Below are 22,135 nucleotides of genomic sequence, written 5' to 3'. Positions count from 1 at the left end.
CTGCTCCCTCTGCTCACAGCTAGCACCATTTACCAAGTCTGAATATGTATGTTTGGGGAGGAACAAAGCCTTCTCTCAGTGCTGGCCAGAGACATGATCATTCAGTTCAGGGACAGGGCCACGGCAAATTCTTCTGATGTGCATCTTGCTGGCTGTGCTGGAAGTGGTGGTGAAGGAGAGCTGGTGCAAATCACTATTCCCAGCGTATTTTGATTACAGTGGCCAGTGCTCTGCACTGTCCAGTGTGCACCAAGCAGGATGCTGCCTGCCTCATCACTGCAGAAGGTAGGATAGAACAGGGCATCTTCCAGCATATCTCTGATTAATGATCCCCCACTCTGGCATCTTGTCAGTTCTGAGGTGGGACCTCCCACATCTCAGGGGTGGGACTCCCTGCTGGAGCAGGACAGGAGGTCTTCTGGCTGTGTTGGAGCCCCCATGGACAGGGAACCCACAGATAAAAACCATCAGCCCCAAGCAGCACATGAAAGGGAAAAGAAGCTGAGGGCTGCTGCCCTTGCTGTGAATTGGAAACTGAATGCTACAACTGAGGCTGCATTTTTTACTCTAATAGGTTGGAGAACTTGATCACAGAACTCCACCCAGTGATGCCCAGCAAGTTCTTTACATCACAACCTTACAGGCTTGCACCCATGCACTATTCCAGTTTGTCCAAGGGAAGACCAGTCTGATCTGGGGAGTATGAGGACTGCCACCTCCCTCATGATGGTGACCCAACAGCACCTTCCCAGGCCAAGAGCTGCTCCACCCATATCTTCTGGGCTGAGAGGCTGCTAGTTTGCAACCAAGCGCAGCTCATTTCAGATACACAGATCACCTAGTTAGATCATTTGCATGGATGTCACATGGGAAGCCGGCCACATCCTGGCACTCCTGGGCTGGCAGGCTGCTGGTTTGCCTGCAGATGGGTTGCACTGGAGAGCTGGGCTCGCCCAGGCAGTAGCCACAGCCTCAGTTGCACAGAGCTGTTCTTGGGAAGAGCTCTTCTGCTTCACTCTTTTTCTCTCAGTTGACCCCAGTGGACTTTGCATTAGGCTCAGAGTCTCTGCAGCCATTGGGTCTTATCCCTTCCTCTGAGTTGACTATGAATAGGCTCGTTCTTAAGTCTTTCATCGTTTCAGCAGGACGGGGGGGAGGTGCTGGTGCTGGCGAGCAGGGCTGATCGGAGGGGGCCATTGAGTGCCATGTGTTGGGCTTGTACAAAGCTTGGACCCTGCACTTACAGCTGAAAGACAGTGATGTTTTTAACACAGGGTATGAAGCTGGCTGCACTGAATGGAGTGGCTTTTTGCTGGACCAGATGTGGATCTCTGGAAATGGCTCTTTTGTGACTCTAGGATCAGAAGTACGCAAGCAGGAATGCTTGCAGTCCCTGTGTAGGCACTGACCAGTGCTCTGTGTGTGTGTGTGTCCCCGATTCATGCAATACTGTTAGAGCCACACAGCTGAGCCCCCTCCTCCCTTCCCCCTCCTGCTGCCTTCTGTGGGCAAGACTGCTCCTGAGCTCAGATGCCACTGCTGGGGTCAGGGTATGTGCCCTGGCAGCCGGGGAAGAACAACTCGGGAACTCCAGTCTGTTTCCAGCCCCAGTGTCAGCCCCTGGAGCAAATGAATCTCAACATTCATTTCTGTAGTACGGAATTTGCTTTTGCTTTCGGTGCTGGAGGATCCAATGTTTGCCTGTGGTTAGAGGGAAGAGAGTTTGAAAGCCCCTTTTTCCTTCCCCATGGGAGGGAAGCGTTTTGGGGAGGTTGATTTGGATTGCTGTGCTCAGGTCTCTCCCTTCCTGTGCTGGGATGGGATGTTTCCTCCTCACCACCAAGTGAGACCCTCATGCAGTCTTCTGCTGTTTTTTTCTTATCTCAGAGGATTCATGCTTTAACCGCAGTGCACCTTCATCCTCTCTGACACACACCACCTATGGAAGAACCAAAATCAATCCCAGTCATTAGTCCTTTTTTTGCAAATAACGATGATGCTGACTAATAAACTTTGCCTTGCTCTGTGTGATGGAGACCTTGTGGGTTCTTGAATTGCTTATTTTAACAGTGCAACTCCCAGCACCTCTTGGTGGTGCCTGCCCAGGGTGCACATCTGTACCCCTGTGGAGAAATGTGTCATTAGCATCATCAGGTCTGTTGGGCTTGGATGCAACAGACAACTGTCATGAGTGGTTCAGCCTGCCAGGGAGGCCATGTAGCAAATGTTTTTAGGTCATGGTTTGTCATTGTCTCTTTGTTCAGGTGGCACGCAGCTTGAAGGGCAGACATCCTCCAGCTTCTTATGGCTTGAAATGCAGTGCAGCTAAAATCCTTAAAAATACTTTTATTTTAACAAATAAGGTTATAGCTTGGCCTCTGGTAAAGCCTGTACACCTAAGATGTCTTATTCTGCTCTACGGGGAGTGGCAGTTGTCTGTCATGCAATATGTAACTGCCTCAGTTGCTTTATCAGAATATTTCCAAGGAGTAGAATTGAATAACTGATCGTTACAATGTAGGACACATTTTTTTCCTCTCTTTTAAGCTTTCTCCTTTATTTATGATGTTGTCTTCCTTGACAGCTTCCACATTTTATTCTCAAGGTGAGAAATTGATTTATAAATAGATAAAATATATAAATTTATAAATTCTTCAGTGCTGGCTCATTTTCTTCTGTGTCTGCTAGGCATTAGCTCCAGCAGTAGGAAGGCCAATTTCTTCAGTTCAAGGAGTTAAATATATCACCCCAGAAAAGAGCAAGCCAGATCTGAATGCTGTTCCTGTAACACTAATTTTGATCTCAGCCCTGTTTCCTTTCTAAAGACTTTTCTCTTTCAGTGGAGATCATGAGATGTCACATTCATTATTTTTGCTCGGAGAATGCTGAGAAAACTGCTTTCAGCTCCAGAGATTCCCTCTCTCAGGAGCATGGTCTGAGGAACAACTACAAGTTACAGCGAAGTTGCAGTTCTCTATATTGTTGAACAACATTATTCTGAAGAACAATAGTATTAAGTGTGTTGCCATGGTGTAGTAGCGTATGATTAATTAGACACAGATTCAATAAATTTAAGTGTGCAAGATGACTAGTAGAGTCAGGCCAAAACCAGGATAACCTCCCAGATTTCCCTCAAATAAAGCAGGTTTTGTTTTTCTTCACATGGTGAGATCCTGCAGCTGTGGAGGATTCACCAGGGAAATTCCTTCTGTAATCAGACCAACTTTTCCCCCTTAATCCAGTCAATCACAGGAACGTGGGATGGCCAACACAGCTGTGGCAGGGGCACCACTGCACTAGACACCCTCTGGAACACCGGTGAAGGTGGAGGAGACAGACACTTGTCTAGGGAGGCTGCAGAGGAAGGTGGCACGTATGCAGATGTCACAGGCACACGGATCCTGCTGATCCTGGGTTGTCCACACGCTTTCGTTGTGTCAGTTCAGCAACAGGCTCAGCAGTATTCAGAGCAATGTGGAGGATGTTTAAGCTATGACAGGTGAAGACCTATGGTGAGAGTGGAGAGCTGACCTGGTCTGGCCTTCCCTTCAGTCCTCCCCTGCCTCTTTACACCCATCTGCATTCTGCAGCAGTCCCATGATGACATTGTTGAACCTCCTGCCACAAACCGGTCCAGCTCTCAGCGGCGGGCGACTCACTGTTTTCCTGGAGTGGCTTTTCTGCTGGGTGAGCTTGCAGGGCCTCTGAGCACCATGTTCAAAGTGAACATCAAGGGTGGGGATGGGAGCAGAACCCTGCTGTGAGGCAGCTAAATACCCCCCGAGTGTTCTACCCTGTGGTTGCAGCAACTGGGTCTCCAGGGATGCTGAACACGTCCCTTGCCTCTCTGGGACCGGGGTGGTGGGGGATGAAGTAGTTTGAGCACACAGATTGCAAGGTGTTACAGGTGGCACCAGAGCCAGACCTCCCCCTGGTCACTAACATGTAGGTGTGCTGCTCAAGCAGGTTATCTCCACTGCCTGAGGCAGGCACCCAGCCTTCTTGTACAGAATGATGCAAGAGACACTGGTTTCTCCAGGGGGGACTGAGTGTTGGTTTATGCTTAGCAGGAGCTGCCCTAAGCTCACCAAGTGGGAAAGGCTAAGTCCTGGGGGTGGTGAGAGTGAGGGCTCCTGGCAGCAGCAGTGCCTGATGTGGGGCTGTGCAGGAGGGCAGTATGAGTTTGATGTGCACTGGCTCATTAAGAGCTGTGGGGAGAGGACCCGTTAACCACCAACCTCCTGCAGCCGGCAAGCAGCTCGAGCGCAGGAAGTGGGAGACGTGGCTTCGGTTTCCTCTTACTCTGTGTGGAGTCAAGCGCACACTTCTCTGTTCCTCAGGGAGCATGTTAGCTGCCAGGCTGTGCAGTGAACATCCTCCTGCCCCTGGGGAGGCTGCCTGCGGGCAGGCAGCGGGCAGGAGAGCAAGCATGGGATGTCCAGGGGATGGCAGGTTTCCCACAAGCTTCAAGGATCGTTTCTGCTGTGATGGTCCAGTATGGGCTGGTGGACAGTCCTGGAGCAGAAACTTCTCAGTCCAACATGCAGACAGTGAAGAATAAGTTCATATTTACTTCAGAAAGAGAAAGCACTCAGATTTTTTTATAGCCAAATGAGGAGGAAGTACTTCTTAGGTCAGACTCTCCCAATGCATTTTCAGATGTCCAGGATGAAGGAACTGTGTCCTCTGTTTCTCCCCGGGTGACCAGAGAGCACTAGCCTGACTGGCTCAGATGTAGGCGCCTGCGTTTGCCCAGGTGAAGTCTGCAGTGCTGAACAGAGGTAGGAGTGTTGACCAGCTCAGCATATGATGTCCTTGCACTCAAAACAGGCTGTATGGCAGTCTCTGCAAGGAGCTACACTGAAATGTAGTTTTCACGTCTTGCCAAACCGTTCTTCCTATTGCTAACTCAGAGAGCAGGAGCCTGGGGGTGTTGCTACCAATGTGTAATTTGAATTCAGCATCTGTTCTGCGTCGTCCTGCTTCTTTCCTAGGCGTGAGGCCAAGGCTGGTGTTTGGTGTCCAGGAGGAGGTGGGACCTGCCTGCAAATGCAAGGCAGTGCTTGGGCTCCCGATTCCTTCCTCCGAAACAAGGCTGTTGCAGCAGAACAGGAAGGTGCAAATATGTTTTTTACAAGCCAGAAAGTGGCTCTTGGGTTTGAAATAAAACAATTTTCTTAGAACTAAATGCCTTCTTTTCCCACCTGCATGTCTCTGAGTCCAACACAGCATTCAGGCAGCTGGGTGCAGCCCCGCAGATGTCACGGAGAGGTTGGCCTGTGGACTTCGCAGGACGTTTCAGGGAGGAAGTTGTACAGACAGCGAGGTACCCTGAGCAGGGCAAGCTCCTGACAGAGGGTACCTCTTAGGAGCTTGGTTTTTTGGATATTTTCAAGAGGGTGTTTCCATGACTCCTGGATTAGCTGTACTGAAAGTTGTGTTGCAATACTCTGTTTTTTCTGCTCTCCAGAGGGTAGCAGCTTTATTTTTACATCAAGTCTAGATTAAAAGTAGAATTCTACCTTTTTCACCAAAACACATGAATTAAAAAGCCCATGGCCTTAAAAATCCCATCTAAAGCAGCGAGATATAATTGGCAGACTCAACAGAACTTTCTTGGTTTGCCTAGGTTTAGGTTTTTTTGCAGTCCCAGGCTTCAAAATATGTCAACTGCAAGTACTACGGTGGTTCCCATGCAGAAGTTCACAGCGATTCATGTGGAGAGGGTTTATAGTCTAGGAATTATTTCTTTGTGCCTCTTTGAGGTAATGATGTCCAGGTAATTATACATGAGACCAGAGGCAGTGACACATGCCGAGAAGAGGAGGGTGATGTGGGGGTGCGGGGCTGCAGGGTGGCACCTTTGCTGAGCTGGAGGAGTAAAGGGGCAGCTCTGTATTTCAGCCTCTCGCAGAACCCCGCAGATTTGCAAGTATGTGTGTGCAGCAGTGCCTAAGGGCTGTGGCAGAGCCACGCTGCCCAGCGTACTGAGTATGAATCCAAGGTCATTGATCTGCAGAATTCTTGAATAATATAGCACAGGCCTGGAGCTGTGATCCTATCAACCTCCATCTGATTGTTACCAGGTCTTTTCAAAAACAATGGCCTCATGTCTCTGTCATTCAAGTGCATTCATTTTTTACTGACATTTTTAAAGGGCTGCTGGATCAGTCCAGAAGCTTGTCTGGCTTCGTGATTCAGAGTGGGTTGGAAAAGTCCTCTTGCATTTGGCTTATGGATGGAGAACTGTCTGATGCAAGGGGAACATGACTGATCTGAGAAGTGATCGATGAACAAAACTGAACCTAGGCCTTCCACACCCCTTTGAAAATGGCCTAGTTTGGGTGTCTGCTGGGAGATATTACTGGTTTGGCTGGTGGTAGTTAAATGACTCGATTTGTTCTTAAATATCAGGGTCAAGCAGAGATAAAATCCATGTCATGGCTGTCTCCAGGGCCTTATTCCCAATTGCTGTCAGTCTAAATTGTTGCTCTTACAGCTGAGTCCATTACCCTCACAATAAATTTCCCCCCAGAGGATGGAAATGAGGTAGAGTTAAGCAGTTCCTCAGTAATCACATAACTCAAGCATCAGAGGCCTGTGGAAGAAAATGATTTGTGATAATGTTATTAAAGATTGCATTGTGAAGGCCGTCAGAAAGCTTACATAGTCCCCACACCAATTCTTCTTAACTTTCAGCTCCAAGTGTTGACCTTTTCTAAGTAGCATTTTCTTATATTAGATTTTGTTTTCTTTTTAATACATGATGTCATATTTTAAATAATATTTCCATTTTCATATTAAGTGGATCTATTCCAAGCCACTTCAGGGAATGTCAGCATAGTGTGATCTTTGAAAACAACTGCCCAGGGTACATATGTGTATCTCATATATAGTCTTAGGCCCACTCCTTTGCTCCAAGAAAGGCTCAATAATACCTACATCATTTCTTATAAACAGTTACCTGGTCTTTTCCTAAGAAAGTACAAGCCATGCCATGGCTTCAATATCACCTCCATCCTGAATCTTCCTTCCTGCAATTTAAATCCATTTTTATCCCACCTATGATGGATGGCAAAAAGAACAACCTTATTTCTCTTTTCAGCAGCTTGACTGACACTCCCCTCTCACTCATTCCTGCTCTGTATTAAACAACTTCTCCTCTTTCCTTTCAGGTCATTTTTTCTAGATCTCTGGTTTTCACTCTCTTCTGGACTAGCCAGTTTGTTCATCTCTTAAAGAGTGAAGCTCCAAACTTAACACGTAGCTCCAGCTGAGGTCTTGCCAGGTCCATTTCTCTCAGGCTGCTCTGCTGTTTTCCTTCCCAGTAAGATGTCTCTCTAGGAGGGTGTACCGCTGCTGACACCTCCATGGGCCCACTTCCACCTTGGGGCTAGTGTTCAGTCACATGAGGATGATCAGATTGGTTCAACAGACTATTCATGACAAAATGGTGTAGGCTTTCAATTATATCCTTCTTGTCTGTTCAGGATCCTTAAAAAATTGTTAAATAATTTATTCAATTATTTTTCTAGGAACTGGAGTTCAGGTGGCTGTTCCACAACTCCATTTCCTTCTTTTACCATTTCTCCAAGCCATACACTATGTTTTACCTTTTCTGTGTTGCCAGAACTCCCCCTCCCTGATTTTATATGAATTCTCAGAGATGATTAGCAACTGATCTGAGATTTATGAGCAAGTTCTTTGAAAGTCTTAGGATGAATCTATTGATCTCAGTGTTCTTCAACTTATTCCTTCCCTATTGCAGGCTGAGATCTTAACCCTTTGTTACTAGTATTAACTGTGACAATCACTTGATCATGGATGACTTCTTTATTAACAGATGACTTTCTGTTGAGGATACTGAACATGATCATCCATGGGTAGCTCTCCTCTGCTGAGCTGCAGCTGGTTCCTTTACTTGGTCTTCCTCTTTAATACTACTGCATTTATAGAACATTTCCTGTTAATGCTTTTCTGCTGATTTTATCTACTTTTGTGCCTACACTTCTGTACTTGTCATAAGAGTAACTGGCAGCTTATTTTTCATTTAAAAGCAATCTAAAAGGTTCCTTTCCTTACATGCATAGCACCAGGCACAAAGGCTTCCCAGTCCCAATGACTTCTGATGTTTCCATATTATAATTATTGAAATTCTCTGCTGCAGTAAGAGGTAATTATATCCTGTGGACGTAAGAGGAAGATGTATATTGAAATGCTGAATTTCATAAACAAGATTAACTTGGTGGATGAAGAGCAACCAAGCAGATAGATTTTCTGTATCTGCTTTGAGTGACAGCGTGGCTTGGTGATGAATCTTGAGTAAGCAGCAGGTCACAGTGGACCACATTGGAAATGCATCCTCATTGCAGGAGAGTCCCCGGGATTAGAGGGCCAGCCTTCCTCAGCTCTGCGACGAGCTTTATCTGTAATGGCAATTAAGTCATACAGGCTTAGTGCCTCTGGCTCCCTTTGTATAGTTGCAGTAACTCAAAGCCAAAATTACATTTAAACTTTGTTGTTGTGGTAATAGGCAATTTCTGTGCTTGATCATTCTGTAGGTAGCATGCTCAGGCTGAAGTTTACTTCTCTCGCAACAGCAAAAGTTGTGAATTGCACAGAAATAATGATATTTGGTGGTGAGTTCAGCGCTGAATTCCGTACTTCGTCTCATCCCATGTCAAAGGGTAACAGCATAGTCACATATTCCATCAGCAGTGCACGTCACTGACTAGCAGTTCACTACAGAATAGCAGTTTCTAGCCTGGCCTGCTGTTCCTAGGGCCTATGGAAGTCCTGCCAGGAGCAACCACCACCTCCTAGCAAAACTTCTAAACTTCCTACGCACATCACCCAACTACTGGTTGACTGTTGGCATAACCATGCCTTAACATTGGCCTTTTTTCTAAGAACTTCCTCCACCCTTTTTGCAGCATAAACAAATTTGAGGTGAAGCAAAAATGCATCCTCACAGGCATCTGATTGGAAGCTTGAAGTCTGGTAAAGCCCAGAAGATAATGCAGGGTCTAAAAGGGAAATGTGGCAGCTTTAAAATGGGCAGTGTATTCATTTCCTCTAAACCAGTGTCAGGAGGACAGGGGAGTGACCAGGAAAAGAGAGCGGGGGGAGGTGACCCAGTGACTGACACTCACTGTGTTCTTCTGAGGATGCTCAGTTGCTGCGTGGGGTGAATTAAAATTCATCAATAATTGTTTCCAGGGATTTCCTTCCCACTGGCTGTTTTTTGGGCTGTTTTCTTGTACTTGCATTTTTTCCAAGCTGAATATCGTCTTGATATTTCCTGTCTGTGTTTCTGGCTGCTTCACTTTGCTGCATGCGTCTGTCCTGGCTGCAGCTGATCACCTCCAACCCGTGAGTCTCCCTGTCCTGGACCCGGCTCAGCTGCGGCTGTCTCCCAGTACTTTTCTCGAGGTCTGCCTTTGTCATCCCTTGTCTCTGCAGTCCTTCCCACCATCTGCAGTGTGCTGGCTTAAATATGATTCTTGTATATGGGCCATCCCAGGACTAAATGAATTTCACTGCACAAATGTGGTGACCTGGATATTCTTCTCAGATGCAATGTTTGTATGGTGGAGTTTCATTAAAAAGAGATAAACTGGGAGAATGAGACATGAGCTCCTTATAGCATGCAGAGGGCCTGAAGCAGTAGCTCCGAGGACAAGAAACTGAGGTTTTTCAAATGCTCAAAGGTATGCTGCTAATTAGAAGGTAAACATGAACAGAGCCCTTCTTGTCTGCGGTGGTATTTCAGAGATAAGAGGCATCCACGTTACCAAGGACTGCCTGGTCTACTGAAATGCCTGCTCACGTTTCAGTCCTGGGTAGGTGGCATGTGGGAGAGAGGCATGGGCGTCCTCTGTGGGTGTCCTCCAAATCAGAAAGGCCAGAAGAAGGAGCGGAGCCTCTGTGCAGGAGCGCCAGAGGGGACAGCAGCTACAGAGAGTACTTTGTGCTGCCAGGATTGATTCGAACCAGCTCTGTCCTTCCTGGGAGCAGCAGAAGCTGCAGGGGAGAGAGGGGAGCACGTGGCTCTTACACAGTGGTGGAGATCCTCTGCTGCTCTGCCCACCAAGGGTCATCTTCAGAAGCAGCTGATGGCACTGCATTACCTGTATGTCACATTTGCAGTTTTTTCCGTTCCCATCCATAATGGGAAGAAGCTTGTAAATGAATATAGCATACTCTGGTGCCAGCAGGCAACTCTGCTGCGGTTCTTCATGCTGTCCTGTGGGAGGGGGTCAAGGCAGCCAGGCAGTGATGGTTGTGGTCAGCATGTCCTGCCTGAGCAACCTCCAAGCACCATCAAGCCTGGCAAAGAAGGCTTATCTTTAGTGACATCTCAGTTCTCTGTTGGGGTACACAAGCAGTCCCACACTTTGCATTTTTAGAGAAGGGACCCCTGGAAAAATGCTGCAAATGCAGCAAGCGCTGGTGTCAGCAGGGCTCTCCCTTCAGGACGCTCCTGCTGAGCCTGGCAGGAGACCTGTGTCCCAGCTGCAAGGGGGGGAGCAAGTATTTTGCACTGCACCGCGGACCCCTAGAGCCCCTGGTCCTCCCCTTGCCACCTTGTCCTCCCGTCAGGGATGGGCACATGGCCTCCCACTTGCAGTCACACCAGCCCCTCTCCTGGACCAGTGCCCACCCGTGCTCCGGCAGTGCCTGTCCGTCTGTCTGGCCGCAGCGCTGGGCAGGGGCTCAGCCAGGGTTCTGGCAGCCTCGCTTGGCCTTGCTAGGTTGTGGGAATGGCCTTCCTCCCTTGCTTTTTTTTTTTTCTCATTTATTAAGAATTGTAGCAGCAGCAAAAATGAAAACTAAATATCCTGTGTCTGTCTGAGTGCGCTTTACTGCAGAGTTACAGGCAACAACAGTTACATTCCCTGCGCCTGAGAGAGATTACGAGGGAGGGCGCAGGAATGTGCATCTGGCAGCACTTTGTATCTTGGCCATTTCATTGTTTTCTTTGCATCTGAGGTTCCCGAGGTTTTGGTCGTGGAGGGCCATTTAATCCAGGGAATATCAGGTTGGGGCTGCATAACAGATTTCCTCTGCAGGGAAACACCATTCAGGAAAAATTGAGGACCGCTGTAAATGAAAAGTCCCCATCCAGGCTGCCTGCAAAAGTTGCTAGGAGTTTTATTTGGGGATCCTGACCTACCACAGCAACAGGGGAAAACAAGTTTCATTTTAAAGTGCAAGAAAATATAGCTGTAATATGCCAAAACATTAATAGCTTTGCTTAAGGCCTGAGGCTAGGAACAGAATCGGAATTAACCATTCCAACTTTATTTTAATTGCATAGATTTTGAAATAATATTTAGAATAAAAATATCGTATTAGAAATGCAGATCATTAACATAAGGTTCTCAGGGACTTGGTCCTAACATTCTCCCTAAAAGAGGGAGGATATTTAAAGTCTTAAAAAGTAATTAAAGATAAATACAGACCACTAACCCAAATTATTCTTTGGACAGTCTCAGAATATCCTTTCATTAACTTCTTTTGAGAAGGAGAACACACAACTCTGGAGGTCTTACCAGAAACTGCTATGATGCTTTTACTTGCTTTTCTAACTTACAAATATGTTACTCACTTGCTTCAAAACGTTTTTGTAAATAGCCATTTTTGGCAGATGACTGCAGCAGAAGTGGAGGTTGCTATGCCTTAGTTTTGCCGTGCATGCCTGTGTGTGCATGTGGGAGAGAGTCTATATAATTTAAGGGAGAATCCCTTCCTTCCTAAAAGAACAGACATTAATTTTTAGTTGTTACAAAGTGATTTTATTGTGCCTGGGAAACTGCAGAACACAGCGGCAGAATTGTGCTTGTTAAAAGCCCCATAGTGATGTATGAGAAATGAAACAAGTGAAGGCATGCCCCGGCCCCTGTAAGTGCTGTATGTTTATGAAGGTACGTAGCATAGGTGCATTGCACCCTTGAGAGAAAAAATTTCTTTCACAGTGATTAGTATATTTTTCGTTATTTTATTTTTATTCATTATGTCTTCTTTTTGCACCATGGGCGTTGCTGGAGTAGAAAAGTGTCCCAGTTCTGTGTAAACCACAAAAGCAGAGTCTGTCACTAATAGCTCCTGTGATGGCACTGCCTTCACATCATCCCCAGGTGGAACACTGGTCACCTGCAGTCTGACTTAGAGCAGGAGTGTTTTGCTGCTGGGGACAGTTCTTTTATTGTGTTACTGCCGTGGCCAGCGCTGGGGTTACCTGGCTGCTGTGCTCCAAGTCAGGCAGCGCTGCTGGAGGAGAGGGTGCTTGCAATTCCTGGGCCCTGTGGAGCACACTGGAGGCAGGCGGGCTGCCAGGCTGCTGGGTGTGCCAGGCCTGGCAGAGGGGTCAGCAAGCGTCCTGGCAGCCCGTGGGAGCCCACGGCCCCCTACCCACGTCTCGGGGAGGGATTTTGTTCTAGGGTCTGGGAGCACGAGGCAAAGTGTGGTGCAACGCAGAAAGTCCTTCAAGAGCAGACCTGAAAGAGCTGCACAGCGAGCAAGGCACAGGTTTCTTTACCACCTCTTCTTATTTCTGCTAGGTTTCTGTTCAAGTTTTTTTCTTATTTAAGCAGTTACTTCTTCACCTTTGTCTTCAGATAAAGCCCTGTTGTCTTGCTTGGGGACGGTCATGGCAGGAGTGGGGACGGTCATGGCAGGAGTGGGTACGGCACATCCCCATGAAAACCAGAGTGGCGTGGGGTTCCCTTCCATCCTGCAGCTTGCTGCAACGTCTCGTGAAATATCCAACCCTGACACAGCATCTAATCCTGCAAAGTTGTCAGTGCTTCTTGGCCCCGGCTGGAGAGAGGGGACATGTTCTTGTGTGCAGGGGAGCATGGGTAGGCTTGAGGCTTCGTCCTGGGCTTGGGAAGAGCGTGTTGTGTCAGTGTGTATAGGAGAAAGCACTTAGCCAGGCTGAGCTTTCCTGCAGCGTACAGGGCTGGAGGCCCCATATAAAAACATTTGGCATTATTCCCAGATGTTTCATTTCTCCAAAACCAGCTGTGCTCACAGGGCCCTAGGAGCACAGAAGTCAGCTGTGCTGCCCAGATCTTTGCCTGCTCTCAGGCCTGCTCTGGGTGACTTCTCTGCCCCGCTTTACATGCAGCAGCCCAGGGAGAGGTGTCAGACTGAGAACTTAGGTGGCTGTGAGAAGTTTATTTTTTTAACCACTTCCACTCACCTTTCCCGTGCAGAGCACCTGGAGCAAGCAACATGCCCCGAGCTCCCTGGCTGCCTCTTGGGCCTCTGACCATCTTGCTGGTGTGCCACGCTCTGCAGTCACTCAGAGGGTGAGCCGTCCCCACAGCGTGTCATTTCAAACTGGAGACAAGCAGTAATGCTGCAGCTGGCCTGACCTGGCCTTGTGACTCTCTGGGTGTATGGGGGTGACTCTTACAGTACAAGGTTTGCTAAACAATAGTCCTGTTGTCCCTGGCTGCCCAGGACAACAGAGCCCTTCAGAGCGCTTGGCCCTGGTGCTCTGCCTTGTACCAGATGCTGATGTCAGAGACGGAGTGGCACATCCCTCCTGAGCAGAGCGAGGGGAGGAGGGTTCCTGCCCTCTCCCAGGCTGCCCTGGCACAGGGTACATCCAGCCCAGAGCTCCTGGCGCTGCCTCATTCCCAGGCTTTTACCTTCTCCTGTACATTCCCACCCTACCAAGCCATGATAACTCCTGCCTGGGGAAGTCTTAGGAGCCAGGAGAGCCAGCTCATGGCAGCCTGTGGCAGAGCTCCAGGTGTCAATTCCTGTTGAGGGGATGGGGCTGTGACTCAAGTAGCTCATGTCAAACTTTGTCATATCCTAGTGAGTCGAGTGTGTAGGGCACTGAGCAGAGCTTGGGCACAGAAACATGAAACTGTGCTACCGTCAGCTCTGGATCTCTTGAGAAATCAGCTTTGTCCCAGCTGGCCACATCCTGTTATTTTGAGACATCATGCTGGGAAGACACCACGGCTTCATTTCCTAATAACAGAAAGGTAGCAGGGCAGAGCACTCAGCACGGTGTTTGTTGGTGACCCCAGCTGGCTGTATGCTGGCAGATGAAGCATTCCCAGACCTCCACAGCCCTTCTCAACTCTGATAGTTAGCAAATTAGATGCCAAATGTTAGCTCTGAACATGACAAAACGATGGTGCTGAAAGGAAAACAAGAGGAATGGCAGAGTGTTAACTTGGTTATTTCTCTGTGAAGAAGAAAAAGGAAAACAGATATTTCAGAGAAAATCCTTGACTGCTACAAGAAAACTGACTGCTGGGAGGGATTGCTCTGTGTTTGAAGGAGGCAGTTGGACACAGCTGTGCTTGGGAATGGGTGAGAGGTACCAGTGGTCCTTCCTGGCATTCTTGCACTTCTAACTTCTGGATGGTACATATGCTGATTTCTCATGAGGGTCTCCAAGGCCACATGTTGATGTAGAGATCTGCCTCTTTTCTATTCAGTACCCCATAGCTTAGGGTTTAGGCATAGTGTGTGAAGGTTTTTCTTAAACTAGTGCTGCAGAGCTGAGCTTCTGCGTGTAGGCATGAACACAGAGATACGCTGCAGTGCTCCCCCATTTCCCCAGGGCTATAACAGGGGACAGGCACATGTGAGGTATCTCTCTTCATCATTGCTTAGCTTTGTTTTGGACAGGGATTATTCCACCTCAGCTAACTGTCCTCCACACCAGCACCGGGAAGGACAAATACCAAGGGCTGGGAAGTGCACATGCACCATGTTAAGGGCTGCTGAACTGGGTAGCCCACTAGAGGTAAGGCTGCCACAGCTCCACATCCCCAGGTCTAGCAGCAGTGAGGCCAAGCATGCGTTCCCAGCAAGCATACAACACAACCTCACGTGCATGGTTCTTCTAGACGTATAGACATGGCCAGCCGCACAGATCAACATAGGCAGAAACACTCAACGCTCTCACAAACAGCACCAACAGCTGCATCTTGTTCCCCTTTCCGGCTGAAAAAGGATAAAGGTCTGTTAGTGGGGAGTACATACATATATGCAATGTGGAGCCCTCTAATAACTGGCCTGAGACAGGCTGTCCAGGTGCTGGCTCTGGATCCCAGTCTCCCCAGTTGCTGGCACCGGGTCATGCAGCCCCTAAGACCACAGCCCCACTCCAGTTACTGGTTCGCAGATCTCCCTGCACACACCAGCACATGCACAGTCACACACTGAAGATCCTTCCAGTAACTGGACGTAGATACCCCGTCTATCTGCCAGATGATCCATGGCTTCTTTCCCCTGACACACACAGACACACATAAGCAAATGGATCTCAGCCGACAACCAGAACTTATGGTCCCTACAGTAGTTGGCTTGGATCTCTTGGTCCTTCCAGTAGCAGCTCAAAGACCCTCTGGTCTCTTCAGTATCTGGCCAAGACTTACAGCTGTTTTGATACCTGGCTAGTCCAGCTTGATAGACCAGTACTGCAGTGTCTCCAGTTGCTGGCACTGCAAACACACTGGCCCCTATGACTTGTGGCCCCCACTCCAGCTGCTGGCACTAATTAAATCTCCATTCATGCACATGCATACTGAATGGAGAGGCCCTTACCCAGGAAAATAGTTAGAAATGGATTTTAATAAGATTGGATGGACTGCAGTGACAGACTCAGGGCATGGACAGACAAATGTGATGACCAGCTGCCCATTTACACACAACTAGCTCCTTTCATCCCCTTACCCCTGTCTTTTCCCAGACTGGTTTTCTCCCTTCCCCCACCTTCTTCCCCTAACCATCCCTTGTTTTGTATAATCCCAAAATGCCCCTTGCCTGCATCCTATAATGAGCCCCGTACCCCTAGAGCCAGGATCAGTCTGTAAGATGATGTAGAGAGCCTTTCCTTTGACACATTGTGATGGTTTTCACCCCAGACAAGGGGGCTGGTTGCTCTCACGCACAGGGGAGGCTCCAGGCAGGGTGCTCTGTTTGTGGGATTAGGTTATCTTGGTTCCCCACCCGTCACTGTCCCTCTGTGTTGCTGTTACTGTTCCTCTGTGCTCCGCCGTGTGTGGAGCTGAGCCCTTCATCACAGCAGTCTGCCTGGTTGACCCCTCCTTGGCCTTCCCAGGCCATGGTGGAGAAGCTTCACCCTGGTAGTGCTAGCTCCTTGCTGCTGCCTGATGTGACTGCCTGCAGCTTCTTTCCCATCCAGTCTCACTCTGGCCATCACCTTTCCACTCACAGCTTGGCTGGATCACACTAGCCAGGAGGGGCTGCTCAAAGGGAATGGGACAGATTTGTCCATTAGCACAGAAAGGAAAAACAACTGTGGGGGTGATCCTTGAGCTCCCTGTGAGTATATATGCATAATACTTTGAGTGTGTAGCCATGGTCACCATGTTCTAGACAGGCTTTCTTACTCAGAGCAGACACCACTCCCATCTGGCTGTTCAGGGTCGTCAGTGCCTGCTGCGAGGGTGGTACTTGGTTTCCCCTTTCCTAGTTGCTAATTCAGTGCCAGGACTCTACGCCCTTGTCAGATAGTGCTAAATACTGTCACAGGGTAGCGCTCACACTGAAAAGGGATGAACTCGCTTGGGAGCGTGCCGAGAACTCAGGCAGAGTAAGAGGCGAGAAAGCCAGCAGCTGGGCTGTCCTCCTCTGCAAACTACGCTCACCCTCTGCCGCTCCCCAAATCGGGAGCCTTCACAGGCTCTTTATTCTCTTTCTTGCTAACCACCCTCCCCAAATCAGGGCCTCACTCCCTTGCTCTTTCCCCAGATTGAATCTCCCCCCCTCCCCCTGTCTTTACTATCCTTTGTACTTCTTACACCTGCCTAGCTTCCCTCAGCCAAAAAAAGTCGATATCCACTGCCAAGCACCGAGCACCTCCCTGAACTGCCTTGCCTGGGGACGGAGCATCATCTGCGGTGGGATCTGGACCAGACCTGGTGCCATGGGTCCCATGAGACCCACCCCAGGGGAGGGGCTCAGCTGCAGCTCTGAGCTGTGTCTTCTCGAGTCTGGCCTCTTACGTGACTTCATGCAGCAGACACATGCTGAGAAGGAGTGGAGAGGACTGGGCTGCACTCACTGGAGTTACTCAGATTTTTCACCTCTGGCTTGACACCACCTGTTTTGAAGGGGTCTGTGCAGGATTCACAGATCAGAACGTTTCTCTTCCCACCTATTTTGGTCTCTCACACAGCACTGAGCTAGAAAACATCACCCAGTCTGTCTCCCTGGTCACATACCCTTCAGAAACAGCTTGTTTTTCCCTAGTTTAGGGTACTAGCAGAGAAAAGTATACCAGTCCCAGGAGGCTGATTCTCTGCAAACACGGTGCTATTCACGGATATTACCTTAAAGCAAAGTCCTGGGCACATGCCTACACCGCAGCCAGGGACCTGGGTGGGAGAGGGGGGAGGATTTTGGCAGCTGTGGGTCTGGCTGGGAGAGCAGGCCCTCAGCGGGGAAGGTAGAGCTGGGTGGGAAGCATGCACACAGCATCTCAGGGCCGAATGGGAGATAGAGGGGTGCAGAGCTCCAGGAGAGTTGGCCCCGGGGCAGAGACCCAAGCACAAGGGCCACGTGGTCCTCCTGGTCACGGCTGCGGTGGGTTGGTAGGAGGGTGGCAGAGGTGGCCTCCAGGGAAACAGCAGCTACACAGTGAAGCTGAAATTATTGAGGAGGAAGAAGGGTGAAGATGACGTTGGCACGGCACAGAGGAGAGGAGGGCAGGGAGATTTTTAAGACTGGGAAGAATGAGAGCTGACCTGCTAGACTGGCATGTGGGGTATGTGCCGGGCATAGCTCAGCCCACGGCCCCAGCCTGGCAGCGCAGGCCGTGCTCTGAGACGCCCTGGCGCTTGGCACAGGCGAGGGGACTGTTTCTCCTTGAGGAAGAGGGCTGGTGTGACAGAAGGTGCCCAGAGAAAGAAGAGGCGTGCCGCTGGCCGGGCTGTGGGGACTGGAGGGGCAGTGGCACAGCAGCGTCTGGCTGTGTTGCTGCTTTAGAGGCGGTGCCCGCACGGCCACCCAGGGAGGGCGACTTGTCCCCAGCAGCCATGTGCCATCAGATTCAGCTGAACGGGAGCTGTGCTGGTTGCCATGACAACCGGGACAGGTCATATGACCCGTTCCACTTTCTAAATATAAATCTGTTTCACACAGTGTATGTGACTCCATGGAAACCAAATGTTGAGCAAGAAAGATTGCATAAAAATGAACAAAATACAGAATGACTCAAAGTACTAGAGAGAGGGAGGCTGCGGGTAACGCCGGAAGGGTTCAGAGGTGCCCCAGGCATTCCCCTTCTCCAGGGCACACCCGTGCCCAGCCCCGGGAGGGTTTGCAAGGCACTTCTCGGTGCTGGGGTCTTCATGTCAAACTCGGGATGGACACAAGTGTTGGTGTGGGCATCCCTGCCACCAAGGGTCTTCGGTGGACTTCTCTCACTAGCAATTCCTGTTTGCAGCAGCAGCTGTGTTTAAACACAGACCCCACTTCTTTGACTGTACCATGTCTGTCTTATTTCTGCTTCATACCCTTGGGTCGACACACACCTTTGCCAAGTTAGGTATTTATGAAAAATGCAGTTAGACAGAAACATAAGCTCAGTAATGTCAGTACAGAGCAAGCTTTCCCCCCAGGACAGAGGGCTGTTCTGGTGCAGGTTCATGTTGAGGCAGTTTTCCCTGCTGTGTCCTTGCATTGCTTCTTGCAGGCAGTTTCCCCCCACCTGTTGTGTCCAGCTTTCCATCACCAGTGATCCTCTAGCATTGGGCAGGACACTGCAGGGGAGCTGCTTAGCTGGACTCTGTGGCCTTTCTTTGTGCTGTTGGGTCTGCAAAACTTTGTGCAGTGTGACTCTGAGCAAGTGGCAAGAGCAGGTAAGTGTACTGACACTGCATTTAATTCAAACCTTTCCCATAGCTAGAGGCATCCTCTGCCTCTGTTGAAATAGGATCATAAAACAGCAGAATTTGAATTGGAAGGGAATTTTACAGGTCCCTAGTCCAACCTCCTGTTCAGAGTTAGATCAGGTTGCTCAGGGCCTGCATTTGTGGGTTTGGGATTGTTTTGCTTTACCTTGGGTTGTGTGTTCAGCAGAGCCCCTGGGCTGCTCTCTGCTGGAGCACAGTGCGAGCTAACACATCTTCAGGGAGCCCAGGCACAGATGTTTCCTCCTTAGGATCCCTCTTTGAAGGAGAATGGGGATTTCCTGCAGTTTGAAAATGGGAAGTGATTTTCCTCTATTGAGCAAGGCTGAACTTGTCTCTGGGGGTCAGTCAGCGTGGGGTGGACTGATGTGTGTGGGCCCTTCACTCCCTGTTGCCTCATTTTGCTGCATAAAACTTCTTTTGACTTTTTTTTCCACCATGGGAGGGGATCACATTGCCAGGTCATCTTCCAAAGGAACAGGATGAGTTAGGCTGCTGCTAACTTGGTCAAGAAGGGCGAGAAAGAAAAGAAAAACATAGTCAGAAATTCAGAAGAGGGGGAGTGGGAGAGGCACTGGACAGGCTGCCCTGTTCTGAGCTGGCTCAGCTGCACAGCAAGTGACAGGACTTCAATGTTCAAGCAATAGCTGGTGCTCTTTTTTGCATGGAGCATGCAGGATGTCTGTCCTAGTTGTCATTCTCTTCAGACATGCTTCTAGACAATCTGTGCTTAATAGTGGACGGATGAAACACCACTCCCTGATCAAGAGTGTCGCCTCTGGGTAGGTTATGGTGCTGTGGGGTGGCTCCTGCCCGCTCCGGTTGTGCCCCTCTCCCTGACATCCCTAATCCAATGCCCGTGGATGCAGGCCACAGGTAATGGTCAGGTTCGTGTGCTCTGTCCTCAAAACACATCCTTCTGTCTCTTGTCAGTGCTGCTGTCCTGGACTAGGTGGGTTAACCCCATAGATCTGCTCTTATTTCATATGCTTGCCTTTGCTAGTTCTCTGGCACATGTTTTGGTGCTGAAGAGCTCCAGTGCCCTCTCTGCTTTGAGATGCCTTTTGCATTTGCTGCTCGTTTCTGGTTCCTTTCTGCTGTGTATATATCAGGAGAATCCTGTCCCTGTGTTTCTGCATGACAAGTGATGGAGAATGAGACCTGTTGGGTGGCTGGCTCTTGTCTATCCCTGTATGTACCCCTGCTATATGGACTTCTGATCCTAGGAAATCTCATAGAAGGGAAGTGTTTGTGTTCTTGGTTTTGCATGTTTTGAGAGATACTTTGATCCCTTTTCCAGGCAGCAAATACAGATGCAGGAGGATTTCATTGGGGTCACACATTCTCTGTTCTGCTCACATTGTTCAGATTTCCTGTTTCCTCAACTGTGTGTTGCAGACATCCTTTTCAGGTCCAGATCTGCCTGTCCGCCACCATGCAGCGGCCGGTGACACTCCCAGAAGTGACAGTGAGGGGAGTGGCGTGTTTCTCTCAGCTCAGAGGCCCTGCCGGAGTTGCAAGATTTGGAAGGCAGAAGGGATTGCTAGCCCACCCAGACGAGCTTCCGCACTGCTGGGTCAGGGGCTTCAGGGTCCTGTCTTTTTCTCTAATTGGAATAAAGCAGATCTTCTAGAAAGAGGCACTTAATCTTGATGGAGGAACTACAAGAAGTGCACAGCCCCCTGGTAAGCCGTTCCAGTCAATACTTATCCTCATGATTGGCAGATTCTTTTCAGTCTGAGCCTGTCTAGTTTCAGCTTCCAGTCACTGTCTGCTGTTCAGTTTTTGCTGGTTCGTAATGCTCTCTGCTGATACAGAAACCTCCTCCCCATGTAGACAGTGCTTTGTTGTGATTTACTGTTCTCATAAACTATCTTGGCAATAATTCTTCTAAAAATAGGAACAATAGATCAAAGTAATAGCACAGTCTTGCTGAGCCATCCCAAGGGAGAGGTATGCAAGCAGAAGTGCTTTACTTTTCTTGTGACATGGGGCTGGGCACAGGATGTGTCCTGGTAGGAGCTGGAGCTGGGGGGGTTTGAAGCCTGCCTGGTGGTGCGCTGCCAGTGTGGAGCTGGCTGCTTCCCACCTCGCTGCCTGAGCTCCCTGCTTCGTCTTGTCTCGGCAGCAGGATTGCCTATCATTACATGCCAGGTTAGCCCAAACTTCTCCTATATGGGTGTGCAAACGTGGCTCCAGTTTAACTTTGCTGATGCTAGAGAAAGGGACTGCAGAGTGTCTGGCGCGGAAAGGGTTGTTTCTTCTGAGAAAAACAGAGCAAGAAAGTCTCTTCTGTTACTCAGATCTCCTGTTTTGTCAGAGAAGGGATGATGTGCTGCCACTATGGCCTCCGTGGAACTCTCATTTCTGAAAGGGTGCGCTGCTGAGTGTGCCAAAACTATGAGGTACGTAATCTGTGATTCATTATAGAGCCCAGCCCCATATGCTACTGCCCCACACCATCTATCCTAGAGCCTCCTGGTATCTTTGTTTCAATAAGTGTAGAGTGGTGAGGAGTAGAGGATGAAGCCAAGTTTCATTTCTTCTTCGATTCCTCCCCTATGCCATTTTCAGTTCCCCTTTCCTCCATAGAGTATCAGTTTGCAGCAGAGCTGTTACAGGAGTGGGAGTCCAAGTGTGTGTGGAAGGGGATTGCACTGGGACCAGTTAAGGGCTCTAACAGAGAAGTGGTCCCAGCATCCAGAGGATCTTCCTCTGCAGTCCCCATGGGGGGGAAAAGTCCTGCCCAATAGTGAGTTGCTGTTTAGGATCACGTTCCTCTCTAAAAGAAGAGGAAGAGATCCACACATCCATACTCCATGCACGTCCAAGCAAACCATTTCCCTATTGTTTACAAGAACTTCTGCATTTGGCAGTGCTGGGGTTTCCCTTATACTCAGTCCTCTTGACCATCATTGATAGGGACTACTGTGCTCGCAACACATCTTTATTGGCAAAATCAGAAGCAAAGGTAGAAATATTAGTAACTCAAAAATAGAATTGGCAACTGCAAAACATAATGCTTGTGTGCTTTTTTGAAGTGATAGACATTTTGACAGGGACTATAGCTAAAACATTGGCTTAACTTTGGTCTTTATTTTATTTCCATCCGACATTTGCTGGTGTCCACTCTGTACTGTCCACATCTGTCTCTCGGCATAGCCTTTGTTTAAGAATACAGCTGTAAAAGACCTCTGCTTTTCCTGCAGTCTATCAGGAAG

General features: G+C 49.0%; 1 protein-coding gene across 5 annotated transcripts in view; it reads left to right on the top strand.

Annotated features, from left to right (window-relative positions):
• GAS7 (growth arrest specific 7) overlaps positions 1–22,135 on the top strand; it is a 104,035-nt gene that overhangs the window by 12,033 nt on the left and 69,867 nt on the right. The window contains exons 1-2 of one of the 5 annotated variants that reach the window (XM_074846969.1): positions 20,405–20,599; positions 21,218–21,319. The exons of 3 other annotated variants lie outside the window; for them this stretch is intronic. Coding sequence is in view for 1 of the 2 variants with exons in the window: in XM_074846968.1 (XP_074703069.1) it covers positions 20,567–20,599 (33 nt within the window). In the remaining variant the exon portion in view is untranslated. Of the gene's footprint in view, positions 1–20,402; positions 20,600–21,217; positions 21,320–22,135 lie in introns of those variants that run through there. One more of the 5 variants, XM_074846968.1, reaches the window with a different exon arrangement.

This window comes from Strix aluco, chromosome 21, assembly GCF_031877795.1.
Source record: "Strix aluco isolate bStrAlu1 chromosome 21, bStrAlu1.hap1, whole genome shotgun sequence".
NCBI lineage: Eukaryota > Metazoa > Chordata > Aves > Strigiformes > Strigidae > Strix > Strix aluco.
The sequence above is the reverse complement of the archived record's forward strand: the minus strand, read 5'-3'. Positions and strand labels throughout refer to the sequence as shown.